Source organism: Lutra lutra, chromosome 18, assembly GCF_902655055.1.
Source record: "Lutra lutra chromosome 18, mLutLut1.2, whole genome shotgun sequence".
NCBI lineage: Eukaryota > Metazoa > Chordata > Mammalia > Carnivora > Mustelidae > Lutra > Lutra lutra.
Window position 1 is genome coordinate 30,194,586 of NC_062295.1, and position 27,084 is coordinate 30,221,669.

Genomic DNA, 27,084 nt, shown 5'->3' on the forward strand with positions numbered 1-27,084 from the left:
GCGGGGGAGGAAGTGACTAATCCAGGTGACCAGCGGGGGCTCGCAGAGGGACACCAGAGTCCTCTATCCCAGAGAGCCCGAGGCGTGCAGCCTAGCGGAAATGGGACAGCGAGCTGTGGGACGCCCTGGGGGACAGTGTCCCTGGCGCAGGAGCCGGCCTGGGGCATGGGAGGGAAGGAGAGCCGGCAGGTGCAGCTGGGCCCAGCCAGGATAGAGGGAGGGAAGCCGCGTCATCTGACAGTGGGCAGGGGTCACAAGGGGCTTCGGGCCATGGGAAGGCAGGTGGATTTTATCCCAGGTGAGATGGGAGCCTCTGGGGTTCTGGGACCTGGGTGGGGGGGAGTGACAAGGAGACCAAGGAGGAAGGATCTCCACTGTCCAAGAGAGAGCAGCTGCCCGGGGAGACGGTGGGATGGGGACAGATTTGGGGGTGTTTCGGAGATCAGCACAGAGACCTCCCGATGGGTCCCGTGGTCGGGGAGGAGACAAAACAGGGCCCAAGGCCGGGTCCTAAGTTCCTGGCCTGGTCAGCTAGAGATGCAGGTGCACGTTCCCAAGGATGGGCACGACAGAGAGGAACAGGTCAGGGACGGGGCACAGGAGATAAACAACTGAATTCCGTTTTGGTCACATGTGACACGTTGTGTCCCCCCAAAAGACATGCTCAAGTCCTGACCCCCTAAGGTCCTGTAGATGGGATGCGGTGCAGAGGAGGCCATCAGGGTGGGCCCTAAGGGATGTGACTGATGTCCTTGTAATAAGACAGACGGAGGGAAGAGTGTGAAGGCGCCCGTGGACGCTGGTATGATGTGGCTGCTGGCCAGGGACGGCAGCGGCCTCCAGAACCGAAGGAAAAGCCACGGGGATGCTTGTCCCGATCCTTCAAGAGAGCACATGGCCCCGGGGATGCCTCGGACCCCAGATTTCTAACCCCCAGAGCTGTGAGAGCAGGCACCTGTTTCCATTAAGGACCTGGCTCGTGGTCCTCACTACAGCAGCCACAGGAAAATAACACTGGAGGGGAATATGCTCAGGGGAGGGATGTGACGTAAGAGCTGAGCCAACGCGGGAGATCCAGGCCTGGGCGGCGGGACGCCCCCAAGTGCCTGGAATGTTCTAGGTCAGAGGCCCAGATGGTCCCATCAGGGAGAGAGCACAGGGGAGAACAGGCCGAGGCCAGGGTTCTGACCTGACCTGAGAAGAGGAACAGCAGGGAGTGGGGGCCGGAGAGCTGGCAGCGGGCCAGGGAGCGTGTGGAATCCAAGAAGTGGTGGGAAGACGGTGCTTCTAGAAGGAGGCAGGGAGATGTACAGTGGCCAGTTCTGCCAGGCCGGGGCGTTAAACAAAGGCAGGACGGAGAACTGGCTGTCGTGTTTGCGACATGAAGATCCCTGGCAGCCTTGGGGGGCAGTGGTCTCCCCAGAGCACAGGGTGCAGGAGAGTGGGGGTACAGACCGTGTGCACAGATGGGCCTTTCGAGGGGGTTAGCCAGAGGGAAGACAGAGGTGGGCACGGCTGAAGGGATCAGGGGTCGTTTGGTTTTTACGGTGGGTGAAGGCGGGGGCAGTGAGCAGAGCCATGCAGGGAAAGGGGGACCATTAGGGGAAAAACGAGGTCCTGCACAGGGGTGGGGAGGATGGTGACTGGGGCCCCAGATGCAGTCCCCAGACCGAGAGCCGAGGGCAGTGGGGAGTCTGGGGGGCGGGGGTCAGAAAAGCTCACTGCGGGAGGAATTCCAGGCAGCAGTCGGGAAGGCTTTCCGTGTGCGTGCCAGGGCAGCGGAGAGATGGGAAAGGACAAGAGCAGGGCCACCGTTCAACACAAAGTGGGCCCCAACAAGGGCTTGACCAATGACAGCCAAGGACATCAGGTCATCACGAGCTGCTGTGTCACCTCGGGGAGGCTCTCTGAGCTCTGAGCCCCTCACTGCACCTGGGACCCCCTCCCCACCCCCCATGGCCAAGGAGAACTTTAATGCAGATGAGGAGACTTTAATGCAGAAAAGAGCTAATGCTTCGGGGCGCTTACTCGGAGCCACACACCTTCTAAACACTGCGCATGTGGCCGCAAACTATTAGCCCATCTCACAAGCAGGGAAACTGAGGCACGGGGAGCCTACATAACCTGCCCACCAGTGTTCAGCTAGTACGTGGACCTTGGGGGGTAGCCTGGAGCACCCCGTGAAACCAGGATCCATAGGTATCTCTGAAGAACAGCTCAACTTAATGAACGTGAACACGGCTCATGCCCCGTTCAGAACGACCGGGGAAGCTAACAGCTTCCACGCCGGCCGCTTCCAAGTGCCTGGGAGGGTCCAGCTAACGCACATACAAGATCACAGGATCTAGAAAATGTGCAAAGCAGTATTTTCCTGGGTACTGTTTTTCCTAGAGTCCCTGACCTCAAACAAGTTCTGGGCTCTACAGTCACCCACGTCCAGCATGTAATTTTTTCAAGGGCGCGGTCGGGGCAGGTGTTTACAGCAGGCACAGGGAAGCCACAGCAAGCTGGGGGGCCGGTCAGGCCAGCCGGATCCTGGCAGTGAGCAGCGGACCGGGCTACAGGACTAACCCTAGAGAAGCTGCAGACTAGGGTGGGATGGGGGGGCCCATGGGGCTCTATCCTCTCAGCAGAAAACAAACCCCAGGTTCAAGCTCTCCCCCACCCAGAACCCAAGGATATCCTGCTTCTAGGGCCGTCACGGTTGCTGAGTATAGAGGACTGAATGGTCTCTCGTCCCCCGGCTGCGTGACCCTGGGCTGAGGTCAGTTTTCTCCTCTGTAAAATGGGAGATAACTCCCACCTTCTAAGGCAGGACCCCAAAGACTAGGTACAGAACGTGCTGGGAAGGCAACAGGGCCTGGCGGACACTTCTGGAGTAATGCCCACATCGTGCAGGCTTGTCTGCCTCCTGTCCTGTCCTGCATGTCTACTTCCCACTCTCTGAAGGGGAAGCAGGTGCAAGGGGAAATTCCAGACAGGATCAAACTGGGGTTCGACCTCCCTGCTCCCCCAGCCTGGGGACCAAGCAGAGCTGACCGATAACTCCCCCACCAGAGCCTCCACGTCCTCCACCAAAGAGGTCGCAGACCACAGCAGGGCAACTCACGTGACACTAACCAGACCCTGAGAGTCTGGCCTCCCTGTCCCACAGCAGCCCCCAGACTCTCCGCTCCTGCGCCCTCCCATCCTGTCCCATCTTGTGCTTAAATCATGGATCTGCTTGTGCTGCTGCATAAATCCTTCCATGGCTCCCTCTGCGAACAGAGCAAACCCCCTCCACTCCAGCCCAGGCCCCAGCCCAGCAGGGTCAGCCCACACCAGCCTCATGGGCACTGTCCTGCCCCAGCTCCCTTGCTCTCGGCTCAGCCCCCCTACTCTTCTGCTTCTCTCTAGTCCATTCCCGGCATCTCAGTCCCAGCATTGGCCCCAGGGATGCGGACGACCAGGTCAAGCCTCCTCGATGGGCTCTCAAGGCACTGCATTTCTTCACGGCACTTATCCAGATCCACAAGGAGACCCTGATGTCTGCTATCACATGGATCACCATCTCTGTCCCCTGGTGGACTGTAAGCTGCTGGGGGGCAGGGACCAGGTCTGGCCACGCCCACCACCAGATCACTGTGGCGAGCAGTTCTGTCCACGGGGCAGTGGGCTGGCAAAGGGGCCCCAGGGAGGTGAGGGGCAGACCCCAGACAGATCAGCAGGGTAGACATAGTCCGGAAGGCAGGTTTCAGGGGCGGTTTGCATCTTGGCAAGTTACCACGCAAGTTCTTAAACTTCTCTGAGCCTCAGCGTCTCTACCTGCTAAGTGGGGATAAAGCTGTACCCAGTGTGGGCTTGAGGATCCAACAAGGCAATGGGCGTGAACATTTTCTCTCGTGCCCCTGCCCCAGTGCAAATGCTCTTCCTATATGCCTCCAGGGGGAACCTTGGCCTTACGGCAGGTCCTCGGGGTAGGGAAGGAGAATCCTGGGCAGCAATACCCTCCTGCGGTCCCCACAACAGGACCCCGGAGTCCCGGAATCCCTTCTCCACTCAGCCTTGGTGCTCCAGACTTGTGGTCACCCCTGTCCCACGGGAAGATTCACTGACAAACACAGGGACCTCTCCCCCCAGCAGACCACGCCCCACTGGCTCCTCCCACCCAAGCCCAGCGACCCCCTTCTGAGACCGTCCCATGCGTTGTGCTCTCCTTCTCTACCCTGTGGTTCTGGGGGCCACCCCAGCCCTGGGCTTGGTGTAGCGGGACAAGATCCTGTCCTGTCATCACCTTGCCACCCCCAGCCCAGGCCCGACTGCAGCAGGTGACAAGGGAAGCACTGCCTCGCTGCCTCATTCCGGACTTCTAAAGATCTGGGGGCCAACTGCCCCCCTTTCAACCTGGCCCCAGTCCCAGGGGCTGCCAGAGAAGAGGGGTCCCTGTCAGGAAGACTCGGCTGGCAGTCCCTCAGGCTCCCGTGACCCAGTTCTCTCCCCCACAGCAACAGCAGTCACGCGTCACAGCGGATTCGGTGTCTGAACCACCTGACCCCGGGCCAGAGATCCTGAGCACGTCCGGTCTCAGACTTTTTCCAGGACAGGCCTGGCATATCCACACTGGGGGACTGGATCAGGGGAGGGTACCAGCAAGAGCCACCACTCAAGGAGCACTCCCTAAGCGGCCGGCACCATCCAGGGGCACCACACGTATTCAGGCATTTCAACCCGTTCTACAAATGGGAAGACAGGGGCCCAGAGAGGTTAAGACACTTGCCCAGGGTCACACAGCGGCAATCTCCAGAGCTCACTTGAGTCCCCAATCACTCTGCGGTTCTGAGGAGGATGGGGAGCCCCAGCCTGGATCCCACCCCAGCCCCCCAAGTCCCCTCCCCGTCCTCCCCCACCTCCGGGGGTCCAGCCGGCAGGGAAGGCGGGTGGCAGGGGAGGGGGGAAGGAACTCACCAGCACGCGGTCTCCCAGGCGCAGGTCCTTGTCGCCCCGCTTCACGGAGCCGCTGTCCGAGAGGTTGGAGCCCGACTCGTTGCCGGTCTTGACCGAGCTGTTGAGGACGCTCTCCCGCAGCGGGATGACCCGGCTGCTGAGGGGCGGCGTGGCCGTGCCCGAGTGCAGCGACAGGTTCTGGGCGGTGAGCGACTCCACCGAGTGCGCGTCGCTGCCCGAGCCCTCGGCCGCGGGCTGCCGGCTGAGCTTGGAGGGCCGCGTGAAGATGCCCTGCAGGGCCGGGCACTCGAAGTAGCGCACGCCGCCCACCGCGCCGTCATTCTTGCCCACCGGCTCGTCCAGCACCACGCCTGCCCACTGGCCCGGCGCGAACTGCGTCTCGCCCAGGTACCGCACCACGCCTGGCTTCACGCCGTTCACCCACACCCGCTCGCCCACCGCGAAGTCCCCCAGGAAGTCGTCGCCCACCTCGGCCGCCTTGGGGCCCGGCTTCTCGGGCGCGGCGGCGGCGGCGGCGGCGGGGGCGGGGGCGACGGGGCCCGAGGCCTGCTTGTGCAGGGGGGAGCCTGTGGGCGGGAGAGAGGCTGTGGTCAGGACCCCGGGGGGGCACGGAGTCCCGGCCGGGGGGTGCCCGTGCCAGCTCACGGGTGGAGAAACTGAGGCAGGCGTGGCCAGGCATGGGGCCTTGGGCAACCCGAGGTCTCTACGTCCCAACCCCGCCTGGCAGGTCAAGGATTCAGAAGGTCAGCAAAGGGTCTCCTTTCACTGCCCAGAGTCCCTCGAGATCGAGGGCCCTGAAGGAACCCTTTCTTGAAGGTTCCAAGCTGCTCCCTCCCCATCCCCCGGTGGGCTCCAGCCCCGGCTGTTAACCTGAGACCAGCCACGACCCTCGACCCTCAGCGGGTCTCAGATCTTGTGAGTGATCCCTGTGTCCCCCACCTCCCGCCCCAGTCAGCTCACGGCCCCACAAAAGGCTCTCAGACTGTTCCTGGACAGCTGGCGACAACCACAAATGCCTTAGGGAAAGGAAGGGGCCAGAAAATGTCTTGCTCCACTCCCGAGTCTCCCCTCCCTGAGCTGCAGCTGCACAGAGCAGGGAAAAATGGGGTAGAGGTATGTGGGAGGCAAGTCCTGCCCTGCGACATTTCTGGGGCTGAACTCCAGGCTCTCTGAGCTGCCGGGTGAGCTGGCCCAGCCCCTCTTCAAAGGAAGCATGACCCTGAGGCTCAGAGAGGCAACAGCCTTGCTCAAGGCCACACAGCAGACTCGGGACTCAAACCCAGGGAAGGCACCTGCCACCTAGGCCTGGGCTCTGATGGGCTACAGATGAGGTGGGAGGGAAGGGAAGCTACTAGCTCGAGGTCACTCATGAGAGACAAAGCAGGGCTTGAACCCATGTGCCTTCTGTGTATCTGGCTCTTGGGCCCCACAGAGGGCCTCCCGCGCAATGGGGCTCAGAAAGCCCCGCCCATTCACCCCACAAGGTCTGGAGGCTGCTCCCCAACTTCCGGCCAGATGCAGCATCAGACAGAAAAGACCCCATCCTTCTCGACTCCAGAGCCTAAAGTGTGTGGGATACAGAGATGGGGGACAGGAGGCATGCAGATGAGGCCACACCCCAGCAGAGTTGCCTGTGTTTCAAGTCCTTCCCGGGGCAGCCAGTGGCGGGGCGACGGGGCAGCAGCTCCTCCCCGCATCTTCCTTCCAGCCAAGGCCAAGTAGCCCAGGCCTGGCAGGACGCTGTATCGAGACTAGATGCCAGAACTTCTGGGGGCTGGAGAAGCCACACAGCCCCCAGGACAAGCCAGACCCACGAGACCAAGCACAGGGATTCTCTCTCTGGGACCCTGGGACCACAGCAGAGGCATTGGGGAAGCACGTGGCACCCAGGGCCTTGGCAGCCAGGATGGGGGTTCCTGACCTAGGGGCTCCCGGGAGGTCAGCAGTTTTGCTGCTGAACTTGACTGGATCCACAGTAACCACACCCATGCTGCTAAGAGACAGACACACAGGAGCTCATCTGACCCTCACGGTTAATCCCGTGAAATAATTTTATCTCCCATGGACAGAGGAAGAAACAGGCTTGGAGACATCGGGTGGTTCATCCAGGCCCCCAGGCAAGAGGCAGCAGAGCCCACCGGCCACAGGCCTCTGGCTCTTGGTGTCGGGCACATACATAAGTCAAACCAAACCACCGCGCTAAGCACTTGCCGTGCCAAAGCCTCAACCTAGAACCACCCCCAGTCCCTTGGGCTCCCCTGAATGGACCTGTTTTCCAGAATCTGGCCAAACCCTGCAGCTCCTTACAATCTTGCCTTTTACTCCAGCCTGTGTAGGGATGTCCCCTTCCACGTCCCATCTGGAGAAGACCCCTGGGGTGGGGGTGGGGGCGAGGCTCTGTGCCACCACTGAGATCCCACCAGGCAGAGGCCACTGTGGCTGAGGGAGCAGGCCCCGGGGCCCCAGAGGCCCGCAGCCCCTAGCCCCAGAGGCCCGCAGCCCCTAGCCCCCCGCCCCCTAGGACTGCTTCTCACCTGCACCCCGGTTCTGGGGCTGTTCTCCGTGCCCGGCCGGTACAGGCACACAGTGGGCACTGCCTGGTGTTATTCTTTTTTTTTTTTTTTTTTTAAAGATTTTATTTATTTATTTGAGAGAGAGACAGTGAGAGAGCATGAGCGAGGAGAAGGTCACAGAGAGAAGCAGACTCCCTGTGGAACCGGGAGCCCGATACGGGACTCGATCCCGGGACTCCAGGATCATGACCCGAGCCAAAGGCAGTCGTCCAACCAACTGAGCCACCCAGGCGTCCCTGCCTGGTGTTATTCTGATGAGAACGATTTATACAAAGACTGAAGAGTTAAAAAAAAAAATTAGGGGTGCCTGGGTGGCTCAGTGGGTTGAGCCTCTGCCTTCGGCTCAGGTCATGATCTCAGGGTCCTGGGATCGAGCCCCACATCGGGCTCTCTGCTCAGCAGGGAGCCTGCTTCCTCCTCCTCTCTCTCTGCCTGCCTCTCTGCCTATTTGTGATCTCTCTCTCTGTCAAATAAAATAAATAAATCTTAAAAAAAAAATTAAAAACCACAAAGGGGTCCCAGGAGGCCAAAGAAAGGCTTCCAGGCAGGTTCCAGTGACCCTGGGCAGGGGGGTCTACCCCTGAGTAAAGCGAGGCAGCCGGCGGGGCCTTCCGCAGGTGGCACAGAACCCGGAAAAGTAATCGTCAGCTCACAGACCTTGTCCTCATGGTCCTAGTCATGCCCTAGGACAGCCCTGTACTATAAGGAGCCTCTGCAGGGCGCTGGGAACCCCATCCACCCCCCGCAGATGAGGCGGGCACCATCCATAGGAAAAGCCACTCTGGAAAGCAGCCTTACATGGAGGAAGCCATGAATGAGAATATGGCCCAGCCCATGCCTGCCTCGTAATGCGGCCCAAGGAGCCGTGGGGCCCATCATCAGGGAGCCAGCGTGGCAGCGTGAAGACCTCAGCTAGGACTGGACGCTTTCTCTACATTATATTCTTATCGTGCAGATCAGGAAGCAGAGGTCGTGACTCTTGTCCAAAGCTACCCAGGCAGGAGTCAGGCCCAGCCGGTCTAGCTCAGGGCCCTCCCCTTGCCAGCTCCCCCATATGCTCGAGTGCGCGGTACATGCCCTTCCCATATCTGTTTCTAGAAGCTTCCGTGCACCCCGGGGCTCCGTGATGCCCGCGAACTGACCTGGGTAGCTGGGAGGTAGGTAAGCACCTGGGCCTACCTGGTCTCTTTGGCTGGAGCACGGAAGAGGGTCCCAGGTTGAGGGGCACCCAGCGTGGCTATTCCTGGAGAGAAGCTGTCCGCCCAGCTGTCCTCCTCCCCAGCTGTCCCGGGCCGGGCAGCCCCTCAGGTAATCTTTCTGCCCTGTCTCGTCCCGCCCCTTCCAGGGTCACAGGCCCAGAGACCAGCTGTTCCAACAGCTGCTCAAATCCAGGTCCCAAGCCTGGACCTCTGGGGGGAGAGGGGGGGTGCGCGGTTCGCCTCATTTTTCCTCTTCGGTGCCCTCAGCTGCCCCAGCCTCCTGGGGACAGACCCTCGTCAAATCCCCGACGCCAGCAGGGAAGCCTCCAGAGGCCTGGGCTCGGGAAGGCAAGGAAAACTGGGACAGAGCCCCCTTCCCTCCAGGGAGCCCTCAGTAACACCTGGGCCGGGCCGGGCCAGGCCAGGCTCCTTCCCCTGTCTGGGCCTGTCTCCCTGCAGGACGAAAAGGGCCAAGCCAGGAACAGCCAGGACCTCATGGTCTCCTGCCCCACCCGTTCTCCCAGAGCCGTGGGACCTGGCTGGCTTCCCCCAACCCCACCGTCACACCCCCCCCCCCAGGGCTCCAAGGCAGGTTCCCAAAGCGCCCTGAGGGCAGGGACTGGGCCCCCCTCCCTCGAAAGCCCCCCAGTGGAGCAGCCGGGCCCAGCGAGCCCCCAAGAAAGCAGAGGGCAGCATTTAACCCTCTCTTGAGCACTTGGTCCTTTCCCTAGACGCCAGGCATGAGGGAATTTCCTGCTGGTTTCAAGTTCAAAGCAGGACTTTGAAGAAAAAGGCTGAGGGGCCTGGTGTGGGGTGGTGGCAGCTGGCGGCCTGGTGCCGTGGAGGTGGGGGCCGGCGGGGGTGCTCGGGGCGGGGGGGGGAGAACGCACCCGCCCCTCCTCCTCCTGCAGGGGCCTGGACCTCACCCTACCCGGGGAAGCGCCGGATCTCAGCTGCCAGGGACCCCGTTCTCCGAGCCCCCAGGGTCAGACACTGGGGACCACAGGCACAGCCAAATGGGGACCCTGCAAGGTGACTCAGCTGGTCACTTCCCTGACAGGGAGGAACCTGGATCCATGGGGGCCTGGGGCTGCGGAGAGAAGGATCCCTGGGAACAGACATCAAATGCCTTCCAAAACCTCTGCCTGACAGTCACACAGCTCACTCCTCACCTCCTCAGAGAAGTCTTCCCTGATTGCTTCTCCTAAAAGCCAGTCCCCCTGCGTCACCCAGCACCCCCATCCTTCCAGAGATTTATCCCATATTTCACCGTGTATGTGTGCCCCCCATCCTTGAACAGACGCTCAGGAGGGCCCTGTTTCCACTCTAGCACCAGGCTCACAGACCCTCAGTGCAAGCTGCCTGCTCAAAGCTGGTCCCACTCCCAGGAGGGGCCGCCGCGGCTCTGCGCTGGTGCACGGACTCTTCACATCCCTGAGCAGCGGAGAACCGTTCCCATTCCTCCCGTCAAGGACAGAGGCTCACTGCAGGCCAGCCTCTGGCTCACCTCGTCTTCCCCCACCCCCAACCTCCGATCCCCCCCGAAGCCCACTGTTAGCCCCGTGTTTCTACAGGAAAGCCACGAACATTCTTCTCCTTTTAGGAGCAAACCTCCATCCCCTTTTGGTCTCCCCAGGGATCTGCCTCCCCACTATCTCTTGCCTCTGTCCCCTCACTGGCTCTCCATGTGTGCCACCAACGCCCCCCAGCCCACAAAATCACAGCTTCCCCCACGGACCCCCCTCCTGCAGTCACCCGCGGTCCTTCTCCACCAACTAACTTTTCCGCATTCTATGGACATCCACTGCCGAAAAATCAGAAGGCAGAGTTACTGATTTTTCTTTTTTAAATGAAACCACCTCGAGTTCCATCATACAAACACGATTACATTTACTGTCCTGGAGTAGGTTTCTCCAGACTTTATCCGTGCGGGGATGTTGTGTACACAGACTTCATACTTGCCTCCTCCGCCCTCCGCCCCCCGCCCCCGCCCAAGGTCCTGTGTTCCAGCTGGTGGGCTGCAGGTCAAGGCTTATCAAGGAGCTGTCCGGGAGGAAAATAAGAACCCTACCCACCACAGTCAATTCCAGGATGCCGGCCCGGTGTTCCTCTGAACACGGAGTTGGAAAGAATTTCTATAGTGTTTCCACCACAGAGCAATAACCTCAAACACACAGACGTTACAAAATCTGACTACTAGTAAAAAAGTAATATTTTACCGGTAGTAAAACGATGGTATGAACACTACTGTAAGTACAACCAGAAGTCGTGAGTTTTGAGTATTGGTTACGGATGTTTTTAAGAGAATTTATTACACTGCAAGTTGATACGATCTGGTTTCTTAAGTCAAGGCTGTGTTTCACATCTGGCTTGTAAAATTCCTGACCGTTCCACCACTGTTCTCCGGAGCAGGCAGCACAGGGCTAGTCCCGTTCCAGCCCAAACCCTGCACAGGGGGCCAGTCTAAGACCAACAGAATTCTCGACAGACCCCCTGAATGACAGACGGGAGAGAAGACGGAGTCTTCTGACCAAGTCTCTGACCCGTCTCCCACGCAGGGAGGCGGAGGGGAGGGGCGAGAGGCAGGAGGGATGTCCTCCTTCTGTGGTCAGTACCCAGGGAGCCCTGACCTACACTGTACGCCCCCCACAATCGAACCCACCCCCCCACCTTGAGCCGCTGCTTATCCGTCACCACGTCCCTGCTGTTTTAAAGACACTAATACATTCTCCTTGTAAAAGATCCAAGTGACAGAGGAAGATGCAGAAGTTGGGCCCCCATTGCTCTCTCCAGTGCTGATCCCGTCCCTGGCCCCCGGCCCCGCCCTTCCAGCAGCTGCCTCCTCCTAGATGTCCTGAGGACCTCACACTTGATGTTCTAGACTGCAGTGACCCCCTGCAAGGGCTCCTCCTCTGTATTGCCCAACTAAGGGGAGCAGCTCCCCGACACCCACTTACTCAAACCACAAATCCTCATTGTTCCTTCCCCTCACCGTGGCCCCTAATCCAGTTATCCGGCAGATCTAGCAGTTCCACAGAAGAAATAACTGAAACGCACACTTCCCTCCAGGGTCCCCGAGGCCCCTCTGGATAGCAGGCCCGTGAGGTTTCACACCACCAGCCACAGCAGCCTACGGAAAGGTCCCTCCCAGCCTCCAGCACCCCTGCCCTGCTTCAGCCTCCTCCGGAGACATCCAGGCGCCCCCCCGCAAACACAAACCCACTCTCATCATCACTCCCCACCTGGGTCATTTCAACTCTAGGCAGGGAATACCTTCTAGGTTAACCTTGGAATTTTATAAGAAGCCTGTGTTACTTTAGCTAAAAATGTCAAAAAATGAAATACAATAGGGGCACCTTTGGCTCAGGTCATGATCCCAGGGTCCTGGGATCGGGCTCCCTGCTCAGTGAAGACCCCGCTTCTCCCTCTCCCTCTGCCTGCCCCTACCCCCCACTTGTGCTCTCACATGTGCTCGCTCTCTCTCTCAAATAAATAAAATCTTTAAAAAAAGAAAGAAAGAAAGAAAAGAAATAACAATATTTTTAAGAAGAAAAAATTAAATAGAGAATGTAATCTTTGGTCCATTTCCCAAAGAAGGGATCCAAAATTTATTTAATTTTTTTTTAAAAGATTTTATTTATTTATTTGACAGACAGAGATCACAAGCAGGCAGAGAGAGAGAGGAAGAAGCAGGCTCCCCGCAGAGCAGAGAGCCCGATGAGGGGCTCGATCCCAGGACCCTGGGATCATGACCTGAGCCGAAGGCAGAGGCCTTAACCCACTGAGCCACCCAGGCGCCCCAATTTTCTTTTTTTTTAAGATTTTATTTATTTATTTGACAGAGATCACAAGTAGGCAGAGAGGCAGGCAGAGAGAGGAGGAAGCAGGCTCCCCGCTGAGCAGAATCCGATGCGGGGCTCGATCCCAGGACCCTGGAATCATGACCTGAGCCGAAGGCAGAGGCTTTAACCCACTGAGCCACCCAGGAGCCCCATCAAAGAAGTAATTTAGACAGAAAAAAACCTGACTGTCTTATCATTCACAAAACAAACAACAACAACAAAAAACCCCTGGGGGTGTGTAGCTGGCTCAGTCAGTACAGAGTGTGACTCGTGATTTCGGGGTTGTGAGTTCAAGCCCCACACTGGACATAAAGATTACTTAAAATAAAAAAATCTTAAAAAAAAAACAAAACCAAAATGAAACCCGGAATCTAAGTGCCCCCAAACAGGAGAGCATTATATGAATTATGGTCAAGTCTTTCAGATTCATAAGCAACTTTTTTTTTAAGATTTTATTTTATTTCTTTAAACTTTTCTCTACACCCAACATGAGATTCAAACTCACAACCCCCAGATCAAGAGTCGCACGCTCTACCGACTGAGCCTGCCAGGTGCCCCCTAAGCAACTTTGAAAATAATTCTTCCAGGTTATGTGGAAAGGTGTTTCTGATGTGACACTTGGTCAGAATGCAGGGCTCACGAGTGTCCGGACACAGGCACAGGGACACAGACGCCTGGGAGCAGCATGTATAATAAAAAGGTATCAGTTTTACAAGAACACAAGAGGGGACTTGCAGGAACCACAGTGACGACATGCTCTGAACTGAGGAGTGTCTGAGCCGAGTCTGCCCTCTGTCCCTGAAGGCCCGAGGGAAAAAAGTGTGCCTATGCTAAGACCCCGTCCCTCAAGGAAGGAAGCAGTTTCTTAAATGTTCCACAGAACACAGTTCCAAGGGAATTCATAGGTATTTTGAAAGTAAATAATCTCCAAATTCCCACAATCTTGAGAAATAGCAGCTTAGACAAAGTTAGGGTTTTTTCTGCTGCAGGACTTGTCAGAGCATTTAGCATGCTAATAAGCACCGACCTCGTAGGAGGGGCTATAAAGAAGGTGACCACATGATTCGTCACCCAAAACCAGACACCTTGAAGAGAAGGGAGGCACTGTTAATACAGCGTCATGCCAAGACCACAGACATAAACTAGGGCTGTCCCAGACAGAATGGTCACCCTGGCATTTTCCTCTCCGTGTTACCTAAGGAAACCCTGTCTGTCCAACAGACTAGCTCCAACCCCCCGAATGGCACAACCCCACTGCAGGACTCCGTTTCCCTTGGTTCAGGCAGCCCACCTCCCAGGCTGCTAGGGTACACATCCGAGTCCCCCTCAGAATGCAAGCCCTGGGAAGGGAGGCCCACACCGACTCCCCTCTCCATCCTCAGAGCCCACGACCAGGCTGAAATGCAGACTGGCCACGACCCTGACCTCCCCTCCCCGGTGGCCCCAAAGCAACACACATAAATGCACCATGAACCCCAAAGCTGCGCTCTGCTCTATGCCCCCTCTTGTCCCCAGCAGGTGCTCAAGGCAGAGGTCAAGAAGGGGGCAGGGTCTCTACAGCTTTCCTCAAGGGAGCCGGCTTTCTGACAGTGCGGTCCCTAGCCTGGCCACTCTCCAGTCAGTCCTTCTGATCACCGACTAAATCCACCCCAGGGCCCACCCTGATCAAGGCAGGGCCCACCCCCTGGCATCCACCCCCACTCGCCCCACCCCCCAGGCTCCTCTGCCTCCAGTCCGCCAACCCTGAAGAAGGAACCCTCTATCTGCCCACGCTGGGGTGAGCCCCATCCCAAGAATAGCTCGGCGTCCTTCCTGAGCCAAAGGGGACTCATAAGTCCCCTTCCGTTCTCCCTATTCCGGAAACGAGGAAAACAGAGCCCCCCCCCAGCAGAGTCAGGTGGCGAATGAGGGGGAGAAAGACGAGGGAGGCTTACCCTGGAAAGAGCAGAGCCAGCTCCCCATGGAGAAGCCCTGCTCCGGCCATAGCATGGGCCGGCCGGCAGGCAGGCAGGCGCTAGCAGATGGGCCCCTGCCCCCTGGATCGATACTGGGCGACGTCAGGAACATTAGGAGGCCGCCCTGCCCCCCACCTGCTCTGCAGCCCAGCCACAGAAATGTTCAGCTTGGCTTTCCCCATCCTGATGCCATTAAAAAGTTTAGGATGTGGTTAGGGGAGGAGGGCCGGAGAAGTTGACCTTGAAGGGGGTTGGGCGCTGCCTGGGGCTTGGCAGGCTGTGCAGGTACAAAGGCTACAAGTCTGCCCACATGTGCGCGGCAGCGGGGCCGAGTCCCCGAAAATGGGGATGCTGCTGGCCGCCCTCCCAGGGAGCGGGATACCACGATGAAAGCCATCCTCGGGGGCTGGAGTGGGGCAGGGCTAGGGTCTAAGACTAGGGGCAGCTACAAGCTCTGTGGGCTCCACCTGGGCCACATCAGGTTGGTTCCCGGGTCTGGAGCACCCACGGGGTACGGGGGGGCATCTGGGCCCCAGTTCCATAGCCAGAACGGAGAAGCTCTAGGACCGGCCCTGTGTAGGCCCTCTGGGCGGGGATCGTGGTATGGGTGGTGGACCCTGCCCCGAGTGGCCTGCTCCCCGCCTGAGGGGGAGCTCCCATGCCCGCTCTTCCTTGATCTCCATGTCCTGGTCCCCAGTAGGAGGAAAGGCCACAGGCAATTTGGGAGACACTGGTGACCAGCCTAACAGAACCGATCACTTGTCCCACCTGCCCAGGACAGGACTGAACCAGGGGGTCCCAGCCACCCCACCCCGGCAGCCGAGAGGTAGTGCCCATGGCCTGAGTCGGACCCTCCTCCCCAGCCCCGCCACTCTCCGGCCCTATTGCTCTGAGCAACTCCGATGACAGCCTGAGCCTCAGTTTCGTCAGCTCGAAAATGGAAAGAAGACCTCTCTCCCTAAATGGGACAGCTCTGGGGTGGGGCCACAGTGCTGAGGAGGAGAGGAAAGCCCCTCCGACCCCCCGCACGAGGACCCACCTGCCCTGGGGGAGGGGCAGAGGGAGCGCAGCAGTGGCCTGTGTCTGTCCCTGGCCTGGCAGCCCTGAGCCCTCCCCATGTCACCCATGCTCGTTGGGGCCAGGAGGGACCCCCACCACCTGGCCTGGCCTGCCTTCCCCTGAGGCCCAGCAGCAGACCCCAGGGAAGGGCTGAGGGCTCCTGGCCACAGCCTGCCGCTGTCCCCTCCTGCCCACCATCACAGGGCAGTGGCAGACCCTGCCGACCCCTCCAGAGGGCTCTGGCCACAAAGGAGAGATATACTCCAGCGGCAGTCCTGGCCGCCTGCCTGGAAGCCGGGACCCCCATCTCCTCCCTCAGGCCCAGGATGGATTCCAAAGCCCCAGGCGCCCCCAATCCCACGCCAGCTCCCAGCTTCCCCCTGGGGCCCTGGCACCTGCCTGGACCCATTCCCAACACTCCCCCTTGCCCACTCGAGCTGCACAAGACTCGGGCCCTTTGCAGCCATTGTCCCCTCTGCTTGGATGCTCTTCCCAGCTCGGCTGGGCTGGCCGCTGCTTGTCTGTGACTCAGATCTTTGGACCCATGTCACCTCCTAAGCAAGGCCCTGCCTGACAGCCTGATCTGAAACAGCTTCCAGGGCCGTGGGGGGGCAGTGCTCCATCCTGCCTGGCTGGGCTGCCCCCCCCCACCTCATGAGCCTCTGCACACTGGTGGGCCCTAGACCGCCCTCCTGCGCTCCCCCTGCTCTGATCACCTCTGGGCCTCCTCCCAGTAGGACGTCCCCCTCCAACGGCCCCTTGTTCCTGCCACTTCCTGTATGTCCCAGCTCTGGGGACTGATGCAGCCCCCCTCCGTCCCCACAGAGTGGGGGGCAGGGGCATCGGTCCAGGCCCGGCCCGCGGCCAGACCCTCTGCCCGGAGGCTGAGCTCATACTTTGGGAGGGAGCCACTGCCCCGATTCCCAGAGCGGGGCCAGTTTATTGCTGCCACTTCCCCTGCCCCACCCCCGCGCTCCAGACTCCTCCAGACCCCCTCTGGGGCCCCAGTGCCCCTCACACAGGGTCCCGGCCTCCTACAGGGGTGGGCATGTCCCGCACCTCGGACAGCAGACAGCAGGCCCATGGGGTGCGTGAGGGAGGCAGAGGAGCCAGCAGGGGAGAGGGGGTGACCCTGACCTTCTCTGGGGCTTCCACCCGCCCCCCCCCCTCCTGAGACTGGTTCTGAGACCCGGAGCCCAGCAGGGACAAAAGCAGCTGTGGGCCTCAGAAATCTTCCCTCCCCCCCTGGCCAGGCCAATTGCTCTGGGCTTGCCAGGACCTGCCCAGGCGGAGGGAGGGGGACTCGGAGCCCAGCTGCGGCCTTTGCCGCCTGCGTGCCCAGCAGCAGGCTCGGGGGTGTGCCTCTGTCATCAATCGGGCATTCACAGCGTGGTACCTCCTCTCTCTGGAACCATCCTGGGGGCGGGGAGGGGCGGCGGCAGAGTCAGACCACCCAGCCCCCACCCTCATGGGCTCTGCCCCGCACGGTGTGACCGGGAAGCAAGTAGCAGGCCACACAGGGGGCAAGGACACCGCAGCGGCTCAGGGGGCGCTTCCTACAGAAGGGAGCACGACAGCGAGACGGAGATGGGGGCACGGCCCACGATGGAGCTGCTTGCGGCTGGACGTACCACCCGAGAAAAGACCAGAAAGCTCTAACGGTGGCCTCACGTAGACTGCTTCTATCATCACTTGCAAATTTTTCTGCACTGGGGCTGGGGAGGGATGCAAGGGATGGGGAGAGGAAAAGTAAGGAGTCTTTCCGGAGTTTTGTACCTGCAGGCACTTCACACTCAGTTAACTCTCTGGATCCCATTTGTGGCTCAGAGAGGTTAAGTCCCTCTTCCAGGGTCACACAGCAGGGGTAGTTAGAAGGGGCATGGAGGGCTGGACCAGAGCCAGAATTCAGACCCCTCTAAAGCAGGGAGGGAGCAGTGAGGGCCAAACCCAGAAGGTGCTGCGGAGCTCTCTCCAGGAGGCAAGAGGGTCAGGTCGGGCTGGTGACCTTCTCCCAGACAGTGGCCACACGACCCCCACCTGGGCCAAGCTCAGCCGGCTTAGTGCCACTTCCTCCACGGTCCTCCTCCTCCTCCTCTCCACATTCCCATTCCCTCCATCCTGAAGGCAGAGCTCGTTCCCGCTTCCTCTGGGAAGCCTTCCCTGATAGCCCACTCCTGGTGCTCAGCTTCTGACCGCCCCTAGCCCCGGCAGTGAGTGCAGGCTCCTGACCTGGGGGGCCACACGCCTCCTCACTCGGTCCTCCCCCAGCTTCTAACCCCACAACACGTTCTCCACACAGTGGTCTGAGGGATGTGAGCGTCCCGCCACTGCTCTGCTAACACTCTCCCACAGCTCCGGTCACCCCGAATACCAACCCGAACCCCTGTCCTTCATGATCTGCCTCGGCCACCTCCCCCAACCTCATTTCATACTCTTCTCTACCCAGACTTGTCTTCCTTCTTTCCTTCTCTCACAAACCAGGTCTGTTCCTGCCTCAGGGCCTTTGCATCGCTGCTTTCAGTCCACATGGAACATCCTTTCCCCTTTGTTTTCTCTCTCCGGCCTCTTCCCATGGCTCACTAAGGTCTCTCATGAGTAAAGAAGGATTTGCCACGTTGGAAAGGAAGACTGGGCCTCCAATGGAGCTGCTCTGGACAGGCCTGCCCGCACAAGTCTGCCCAGCGACCGCACCACACAGCTTCCTTAACCTCCCACCCTGGCTCTCTGGCTATGGCGGGGCCCTGCTTATGCCAACTGTCCATACCTTTGGCTCAGCCTTTCCTTGACTCCACCCAGGGCCCAGATTACCTAATCTGGCCCCTGGCTACTTTTCTGTCTCTCCAAACTTCTGTACCCATCAGTGTCTTACCCTGGACAGCGTCTTGCCTGCTCGGCTGAAGTATAATCAGAAAAACCAGGATTTGTGCCTGAAGACATTCATCACAGGTCATTTATCCAAGTGGAAAAATAGGAACCAGTCATCCCCAACCACAGAGAATCAGTTAAGAACATGTTCCCAGTCCTTTTTTTATCATACCTCTTTCGATTTAAACCTCTCCAATGGTTTCCCAGTGTTATTCCAACAAAAGCGAAATGCCCTGGACAGCCCCAAGCTGTCCCCACCACAGCCCATCCTCTCTTACCAGCACACTTGTCACTGGCCACACGCCAGCCACACTCTCTTTCTTTCCCTCCCTTTCATTTGCCATGTGCTCTCCTGCCACTGGGCCTTTGCAAGAGCTGTTTTCTCTGCCTGGAACGCTGTCCCCTTTTCAAGTAACAGACTGTCACCTCCCAGACCTCGGCTCACCTGTCCCCTCCTGGGGGCTGACCTCCCAGACCTGGTCAGGCCCCAGCTCTAGGATCTCATGACACTCCACCTCCCCCACCAGACCAGCAGCCCTGAGGGAGGGCTGGGCCCACATCCGGTTTTGCTCAGAACGAAAGCTCCAGGGGTTTGAGACTGTGTCAATAAAGCAGGCCTTTGATTTAGAGTCGTTGGACGGACCGGGTATCTTACATCCATTAAAAATGACGTGGAAAAATCCACTCGAATTATATTAAAGGGAGAAAAACCAGATTTTCATGTCATAGATGCAGCACAATTGCAAGTTGGTAGGAAAAAAAAGAAAGTAGAAGGATAGAAACCAAAATAACGGGTACCTCTAGGGGGGTTAGATTATAGGCAACGTCACCTCTGCATCAAACTTCCTAAACATTCCACCGTGGGCTCTCTAACGGCTGTCCCCACCCCCTGCCCGGGCACTAGGACAATCCCAGACCCTGGAAGGGAACACGCTGGGGCAGGGAGGCCGCTGGAGGCTGGAGTTTGAATTCCAGCTCAGTGACCTTGGGCCCAGGGCCATGCCCGCCCGGATCCCCACTTTCTCGCCCCAAGCGAGTCCGCAGTAAGACCTGCCCCCCAAGGAGGGGAGCGTGAGAAGGAACGACACGCATAAAGCTAGTTAATTGGGAAAGGGTTACAGCCAGGCAGAAGGGAGAACTTCCGAGTGCTGCCAGCCCCAGGCTGGTCTCGGAGGGGCTCTTCTGGAAGGGCCGCTCCCCACACCCGGCCCCGCACCCACCACCTTCGACCCCGGCCCCGCACCCACCACCTTCGGCCTCCCGCACCTTCCTTGGAGCTGGTGGCGGCCGCGGCGGAGGCTGACCCAGTGGACGTCCGGCCCACGGGGCTCGAATGCTTCCCTCCACGGCCGGGGGGCTTCAGGCCGCTGGGCTTCTGCATGGTGTTGCCAGTCGGTGCGTGGAGAAGGGTCCGTGCGGGTCACGTCCTCTCCGCCATCGCCCCTCACCTGCAGGCAGACGAGAGCCATCACCTCATCGTGTCACACTGGCCAGGGCCCCCCAGTGGTGACACAGCAGGATTCCTGCACCCCTACCCCGTGGGGCTGGGACCACCACAGCCCTCTTTCCTAGCTAGGGAAACTGAGGCACAGGGGAGTGGCAGCAAGCGTGGGTCCCATGTGGTCAGTGTGGCCTGGCACGTGTCCTGGTCCGCTGGACCCCGAGGTCGGGCGTGCTGACTCTGCCCACCTCCTGGGCCCACGAGGCGAGATCAGGAGCAGGCTGGTTTGGGGGTCTGCTGGGATAGCCGCATTGGCCTCAGCAGCAGCCCTCCACCGGGACCCCGCAGGTCAGCACAGCCACCAGCGGCTGAGGGGGCCTCCCCCGAGCACAGGCTGGTATGGCTTCTGACACGCGTGGGCAGCCTGGGGCAGACCAGACAGGCCCGCCGTCCCCCGGCCCCTCCTCCACTGCCCTGGCACACACCCTCTCTTGTACCAGACGTTCACGGAAGGCTTGCCAGGGGCCAGACCCGACCCTGCCCCAGGGCTGCAGGCCTCTGTCTGGCGAGGACATTGTCCAGCGGGGAAAGGGAACACAGCTCCAGCAGACGAGCAGAGGACTCTGGCAAAAGCATCACCCCCGGGGACCTCGGGAACGGGGGAAATCTGTGCTTTCTGGGTGCTCGGCACATGACCCAGGCCTGCCCAGAGACCCCAGGGTTAGTTAAGGAAAGATCATATGACCCAAAGAGCTCCAGGGCCTGGACTCTGGCTGGTACCTTCAGGAAGGATTACTTCCTTTCTCTGGGGCTGCCTGGGTGTGGGCTGGATGCCGGGAGCTACAGGGCGATGCCAGTTACTGCATGGAGGAGCCTGCCAGGGAATGAGGCCAATGTGGAGCAAGCGGAGCTGAGTTGCTGGATTTGGATGGAGGGCCTGGATCCAGCCGAGCCTGAAGCTGGTCCCTTGAGCGCCTCACTTACAGCCGTCAACACATCCTCACACCCGGGCATCAGTTTCTCTTTTTACCTACACCTACTGGAGGGGCCCTGTCGCTTGCAGCCCAGAAAGTTGTGACTAATATAGAAGCCAACCCACAAGGCTCACGGCTGGGGTCTGCCAAGTACCCTCTGAATGGCAGTCGCGCGAGCAAGCTGACCCGGCGACTCCATGTTAGCACAGCCCATGGGACCAACTGGGCTGCCGGCCCTCAGAGCAGGGACAGATAACCCCCAAGGCACATGGGGTGACGCATACACGCCCAGGGACATGGGACATGGCTGCCAGCCTTGGCCTGGTCCTAGAGCCTTCCAAACCCAACATCTCACTCCTCTGATGGACGACTCTGACGCCCCCAGAATTCCGAGGCCCCGGAGTCGCTCCATCAGCGGGTGTATGAGGGGCTCCCTCTCCCCCAGAAACGGGCCCTCCAGCAAGCTCACTCCCCAGGGAAGTGCCTGTGGCTGCAGGCGTCACTCTCTGGTCTGGTTAGGACTTGCTGGCCTCCCCCTACAAGCCCAAAAGACTTGCTGAGCCAGCAGCAGGGCAAGGGAGCTTGCAAATTCCCCTCCCCTAGGGCTAAATGGCTTCCTGCCCCAGCAGCTTAGCAGAGGGTCCCTCGAACCCAGGAAATCCTGATGCAAGGAGCCCTCTCCCCATGCCTTTTGGGGTCCCTCTCTGCCTGAAACTCCCCCAGGGAAAAACATTACAAATCACACACCTAATAAAAGACATATCCAGAACACATAAAGAACTCTAATCATGGGGTGCGTGGGGGGCTCAGTTGGTTAAGTCTCTGCCTTCGGCTCAGGTCATGATCTCAGGGTCCTGGGATCGAATCCCGGGGCCGGGGGGGGGGTCCCTGCTCAGTGGGGAGTCTGCTTCCCCCTCTGCCCCTCCTCCCACTCATGCTCTCTCTCTCTCTCTCTCTCTCAAATATACAGTCTTAAAAAAAAAAAAAGTTAAGGGGCGCCTAGGTGGCTCAGTGGGTTGAAGCCTCTGCCTTCGGCTCAGGTCACGATCTCAGGGTCCTGGGATCGAGCCCTGCATCGGGCTCTAAGCTCGGCAGGGAGCCTGCTTCCCCCTCTCTCTGCCTGCCTCTCTGCCTACTTGTGCGCGCTCTCTCTCTCTGTCAAATAAATAAATAAAATCTTTAAAAAAAACAATGTTACACTAACTACGAGAAAGCAAACAAGAAGACTCCATATTGCATGACTCTTATTTACTATTACTAGACACAGAACGCAGTCGGGGGTTGCCTGGGGGTGGGGGCTGGGACTGACCAGAAACAGGCATGAGAGAACTTTCCAGAAGGCAGAAGTGTTCCCAAATCGGATTGTGACGGCCCCACAACTGACATCTATACTAGATATCAAATGTATTTGATACATGATCAAACACACTGTATTTAAAATGGGTGAATTTCATGGTCTGTAAGCTACATCCTAACTTCTGAAGATCACATAAAAAACAAAGCCCTCGAAGGCTCTCCGTAGAAGTTAGTTGCCGGCCTTCAAAGCTCCTCCTCGCAGCCCTGTGGCCCTTGCCTGCCCCACGCCAGCCGCGCCCGGATCACAGTAAGCGCGCCCCAGCCACAGGGCCTTTGCACCCGCTATTCCGATGGCCTCAAATATCCAAATTCCCTGCTCATCTCCTCCAACTATCTGCTCCAACGTCCCCTTCTAAGATTATTACCCCCACTTAGTCCTCCCCATCTTCAGCCAGCTTTGCTTTCTGCTACTGCTCAAGGAAAGGGACTAGGGTCTTACTGTGGTCTCCTTCGTCCTGAGAAGAGGCCTAGGAGCATCCCCCACCCAACCCCAGCCCTGCTGGGGGTCCAATGCCGTGGCTTCTCACACAGCCCGTCTGACCTTCCCACTGGCCAGCATGTCCTCTGAGGCAGGGACCAGGCATTGTAACAGCGACCCTAGCATCAGAGTCTCCCCAGCCAGCGCTGCCATGGGCGGCCCTGAATTCCCTCACTACTCACCTGACAACCCCCGCCTCCCAGACCCCACCAGTGCCTTTGCTCCCACCTGCTTCACTTTTCCAGCCACCTGCGTGATAACCCAGCCCCATGCCTCCTCCTCCGTGAAGTCTTCCCAGACCTCTGGCCCACAGAGACCTCAGGCTGGCACGCTTAGCCAAGGAGAGACGATACTGTTTTCATTTATCATCTCGCCTCCCGGGAGCCCGCGGGCAACCCCAGCCAGGGCCCCAGCTTCTCTGAGAACCCAGCCCAGCACAGGACCTGGCCCAGAGCCCATGATCCGGAAACCCCGTGTGAGGGCACACCTGCCAGGACACTCCTCCTTGGGGAGGACTCTGGAGTTGCCCTGCTCCCTCCTGGACCCCGAAGAGCCCAGCGGCCTCCAGTATGAGGGCCTCTGCCAGGCCTTGCAGGAATGGGGCCTTGCTCCCCCTCCCGAGCCCTGATGAGCCAGGAGCTGTCTCGGGAGGGGCATGGAAAGCTCAGGAAGGTGCAGGGACTCACCCCATGTCACACACTGCTTGCTCAGCCGCTGTGCTGGACCCAGCCCCAAGCCTGGCCCTCCCCTGCCTCCCTAGGCTGGCCAGCCTGGGCCGGGACTAACATTTGCGAGACCCCTGGCCTCTGGGGAGAGCGCCCGCGTGCCTCGCTGACAAAGGAGACTGGAGGAGCCGGTGCATTCACTCTGGACTCCGGCCCACTGCCACTGCCCATCGCCACTGCTGGGGTGGGGAGGGCTGGGCAGGAGAGGCCAGCGGCCACCCCCACCCCCAGGGTCTCTGAAGGGGGCGGGGAGCTGAACGAAGGGGAGAGGGGAGGAGAGAAGAAATGGTGAACAGGAAAAGGGGGAGGAGACCTGGGGCCAATCACCCCCTGGTGACTCAGCCCTGCTCGTGGGATAGAGGAAGGAAGGGCTTTCTTGGGAAAAGCCGGGATGTGGTGATAAACTGGCCACCAGCCACGCTGGCTGGGGGGGTTGGGCGGGGAGGGCAGGCCCAGGAGACAGGGAGGGAGAAGGCTGCAGGCAATGTGGGTCCAAGGTGGCTATGGGTGGCCCGGTGGGAGCCTGTTGCATCGCCAGTAACATGGGGGTGACAGTGTGGCAGCCCCAGGGGGGCACGGACAGGTGAGTCCGGACACACACACCCCACGGGCGCCCCTCTGTGCCCACAGGCGCCCCCAGGGAAGGGAAGGCCTGGGGGGCACACGCCGCCTCCCCCAGGGACTCGGGCCAGGACAGGCAGGCAGGGCGGGGGCGGGGAGGGCAGGCGGCATTCAGACCAACAGGCCCCCTTTGTGCTGCCCTCAACTGCCATTTACCAAAGACAACCCGGGCTGCATTTCAGGGTTTCCATTTCAGCTGCCTGGGGGTGCGGGCCGCGGGCTCAGCGGGGAATGAGGCCCAAGGACTCTGTGCCAATCAGAGGCCCGTGGCCCCGACGGAATGGGGGGGAAGGTGCCAAGCAGGGCAGTGGAGAAAGCCCATCCCCCGGCTGCTGCCACGGCCCAGGGGGTGAGGGAGGAGGGCACAGGGGCCTCCACTGCGGAGACCCGGGCCCCTCTGGCTGGAGGGAGGCGCTCTGGTAAGACCCCGTTGCTGGCTGAAGCCCAGCCTTCAAGCCTGGGCTTGCCACCCCCAACATCAGGGGCTCCCCTGGGCTAGTCCTCCTCCTCCCGCCTCGCCTCCGGGGTCAGCAGCCAGAGTGCCCAGGCTCCCCTGTCCTCTCCCAGCCCTGCGGCCCGAGTGCTGGCCGATGGAACGCCCTCGGGGTGGCCCGAGCTCTCACCAGCAGCCCTAAGGCTCAGGCCAGGCAGCATTGCAGGGGTGGGGCTGGGGGAGTGTTGCAGAATAGGGAGCCCAGGGCACTGGGGGCCAGGCAGGCGAACTTCAAGGCAGAGGCCAGGTTCTGCCAGGTCAACCAGAGGTGAGAATTTAGGGCTAAAATGTACGTGTGTGTGGGGGGGTGTCATCCAGAGATGGGGAGGACAGCGGGGTGGGGGAAGGTCTCCCAGTCCCTCACAGGCCGTCAGCCTGAGTGGATGAGAGGCCCGGAAGGCGTCGAGCAATGGGTGGGACAGACCAGATGTGCCTGTCGGCAAAGTCACTCAGGAACTGAGGAGGGCACTGGGGCGAATGAGTGCAGGGAGGCCACGGTCCCGGGGACCGCTATGACAGACAAAGGACATGACAGTGTGGCCTGAAACACCACAGAGGCGGGGGCTGGAGGGGACAGGGAGGGGAGAGGTGCTGAGCGGCATTTGGTGGCCAGCGGTGTGGGTGTGGAGGGAGTACCTAGGGGCCCTGTGGAAGGGGGCATCTCTCCAAGCTGGGAGGGACCTCGGAGAAGGTGGGGGCTGGGTGAGGGAGCCCGGTTTGGAATGTGCCAGGTGTGAGGTCCCCGAGGGACCCTGGAGGGCGATGCAGGAGGCCAAGTGACAGGGCACTTGGGAAGGTCACTGGGGACAGCGAAGACCAGGGAGAATCCCAGGCGGGAAGTACCCCCCAGCTTGTGACATGAGGGAGGAAGACAGAGGGCACCCCGGACAGACAGACGGGTGAGAACAGACCGCTTTCGAGGAGAGGGTGCCCCCGGACAGCCAGCCACTGGGCCTCCCAGTCAGCAGGGAAATGCAAATCCAAGCCACAAGGAGATCCCGTTTCCCACCCAATCAGATGGGCAAGAAGCCAAAAAGCCAGGTGACACCCGGAGCCTGCGGAGCCTGCGAGGTGGGGCAGTGGGGGCTGGTGGCCTTGGCGTCCAAACCTGGACCATGGGGCCCGGGAGGCACAAGGAGTTGTGCTGATCGTGGCGTCCACGCGACGGCCGGGGGGTGCGAGTCTCAGGTAGGAACGGGTCTGGGGCGTGGTAACCGGGGGCTCCATTTCTATTTCTAAGAGTTTTTCTTAAGTCCTGCAGGACATACGTGGGTAGTGATCAGGTTCTGTTTATTCCTTTTTCTGAGTGCCTGAGATATTCTAATTATTTTTTAAAAAACACAGAACTCTACCTCTGAAGCTAATACACTATGTATCAATGAATGAAATTTAAATAAAATAAAATTTTCTAAAGCTGTAAAGACGGACACACCTGAGAGGGGGAAGCAAAGAGTCCCTCCCCTCCCTGAGCACACCCACCCAGAGGAATGGGGGGGCAGACCCCAAACAGAGCGGACCCCCCACAGGTGCCGACTTCCAGCCCAGGGCTCCTCAACACCCCCATCCCTGAGTCCAGCAGGTGGACGTGACCACCATCCCCACGGGCCTGCTCCCACCTGGCGCTCACTGCTTGTCCCATCCTGCGCAGGAGGGAGGCTCATTTTGTCTGCACTTGACCCAGGCTGGGGCCTTCTGCCCAGTGCCCTCCCTGCGAGGTCGACCAGCTTGAGAGGACAGTCCAAGCCGGGAGCCTCCCGCCAGCGCCCGTCAGGCCCGGGATGGCCGGGGAGATGGAGCCAGCCTACCTGTGCCCCCATCCCCACACCCGCCCTTCCCTCTCACCCGGTCAGCCGGGCCCCACAGAGCAGGCCCAGGCCGGGCAATCCTGTCACTCATGGGGCCGCAGGCCAATGGCAGGAGATGGTGGCCCCAAGAAGGACAGGGAGCTAACAGGGCTTGCTTGGGGTCGAGTCCCCCTGGGAGTACCAAGGGGCCTGGCAGCCATCCAGAACCAGCCCAGGAAAGGTGCTGGCCCGAGCCTCACAGCAGAGCTGGGGCCTGAACTCCACCAGCTGACGTGGCTTTAAGGAGAGGCAGGCAGAGGTGGGAAGATGGCACGGCGGGCCGGCGGCACAGACACGGAGGGCAGGGCACACAGAGGCTGAGCAGAGGACAACCCAAGGGCCCCAGTGGACCCCAGCTTCTCTGGCACCTGAGGGGCCAAGTCCAGAAAACTGAGGTCCAGTCCCACATGCTCACCCTGCTCAGGGCTGGAAAGCCCAGTTTATAAAGTCAGGATCTTCCCATCCTGCCCAGGGCCTGGGGTGATGGCAGAGCCCCAGGAAAGACTGGACTGTCTGTCCTACCTGAGCCGGATACACTGCAGCAGGGCCATCTTCCCCCAGGCTGGGGGTGGTTCAGATCCCGTCTCTCAGCACAGCAAAGGGGATCAGGGCTGTGTCGGGTCTGGGGAGGGGAAGGAAAGTCAAGGTCAGCTTACTTCCCTTGCCTTAGACACACACACAGAGTCAGCACACTTACAACCAGGGGACAGCCATG

General features: G+C 59.9%; 1 protein-coding gene across 4 annotated transcripts in view; it reads right to left on the reverse strand.

The window, feature by feature from the left end:
* Positions 1–27,084, reverse strand: part of CLIP2 (CAP-Gly domain containing linker protein 2) — a 69,365-nt gene that overhangs the window by 31,846 nt on the left and 10,435 nt on the right. For 3 of the 4 annotated variants that reach the window (XM_047712815.1, XM_047712817.1, XM_047712818.1), the window contains exons 2-4: positions 26,892–26,991; positions 19,704–19,885; positions 4,945–5,510 (exon numbers count right to left, since the gene is read on the reverse strand). In XM_047712815.1, the coding sequence (XP_047568771.1) occupies positions 4,945–5,510; positions 19,704–19,818 (681 nt within the window). In that variant the 5' untranslated portion in view covers positions 19,819–19,885; positions 26,892–26,991. The remainder of the gene's footprint in view (positions 1–4,944; positions 5,511–19,703; positions 19,886–26,891; positions 26,992–27,084) is intronic. The other variant, XM_047712816.1, reaches the window with a different exon arrangement.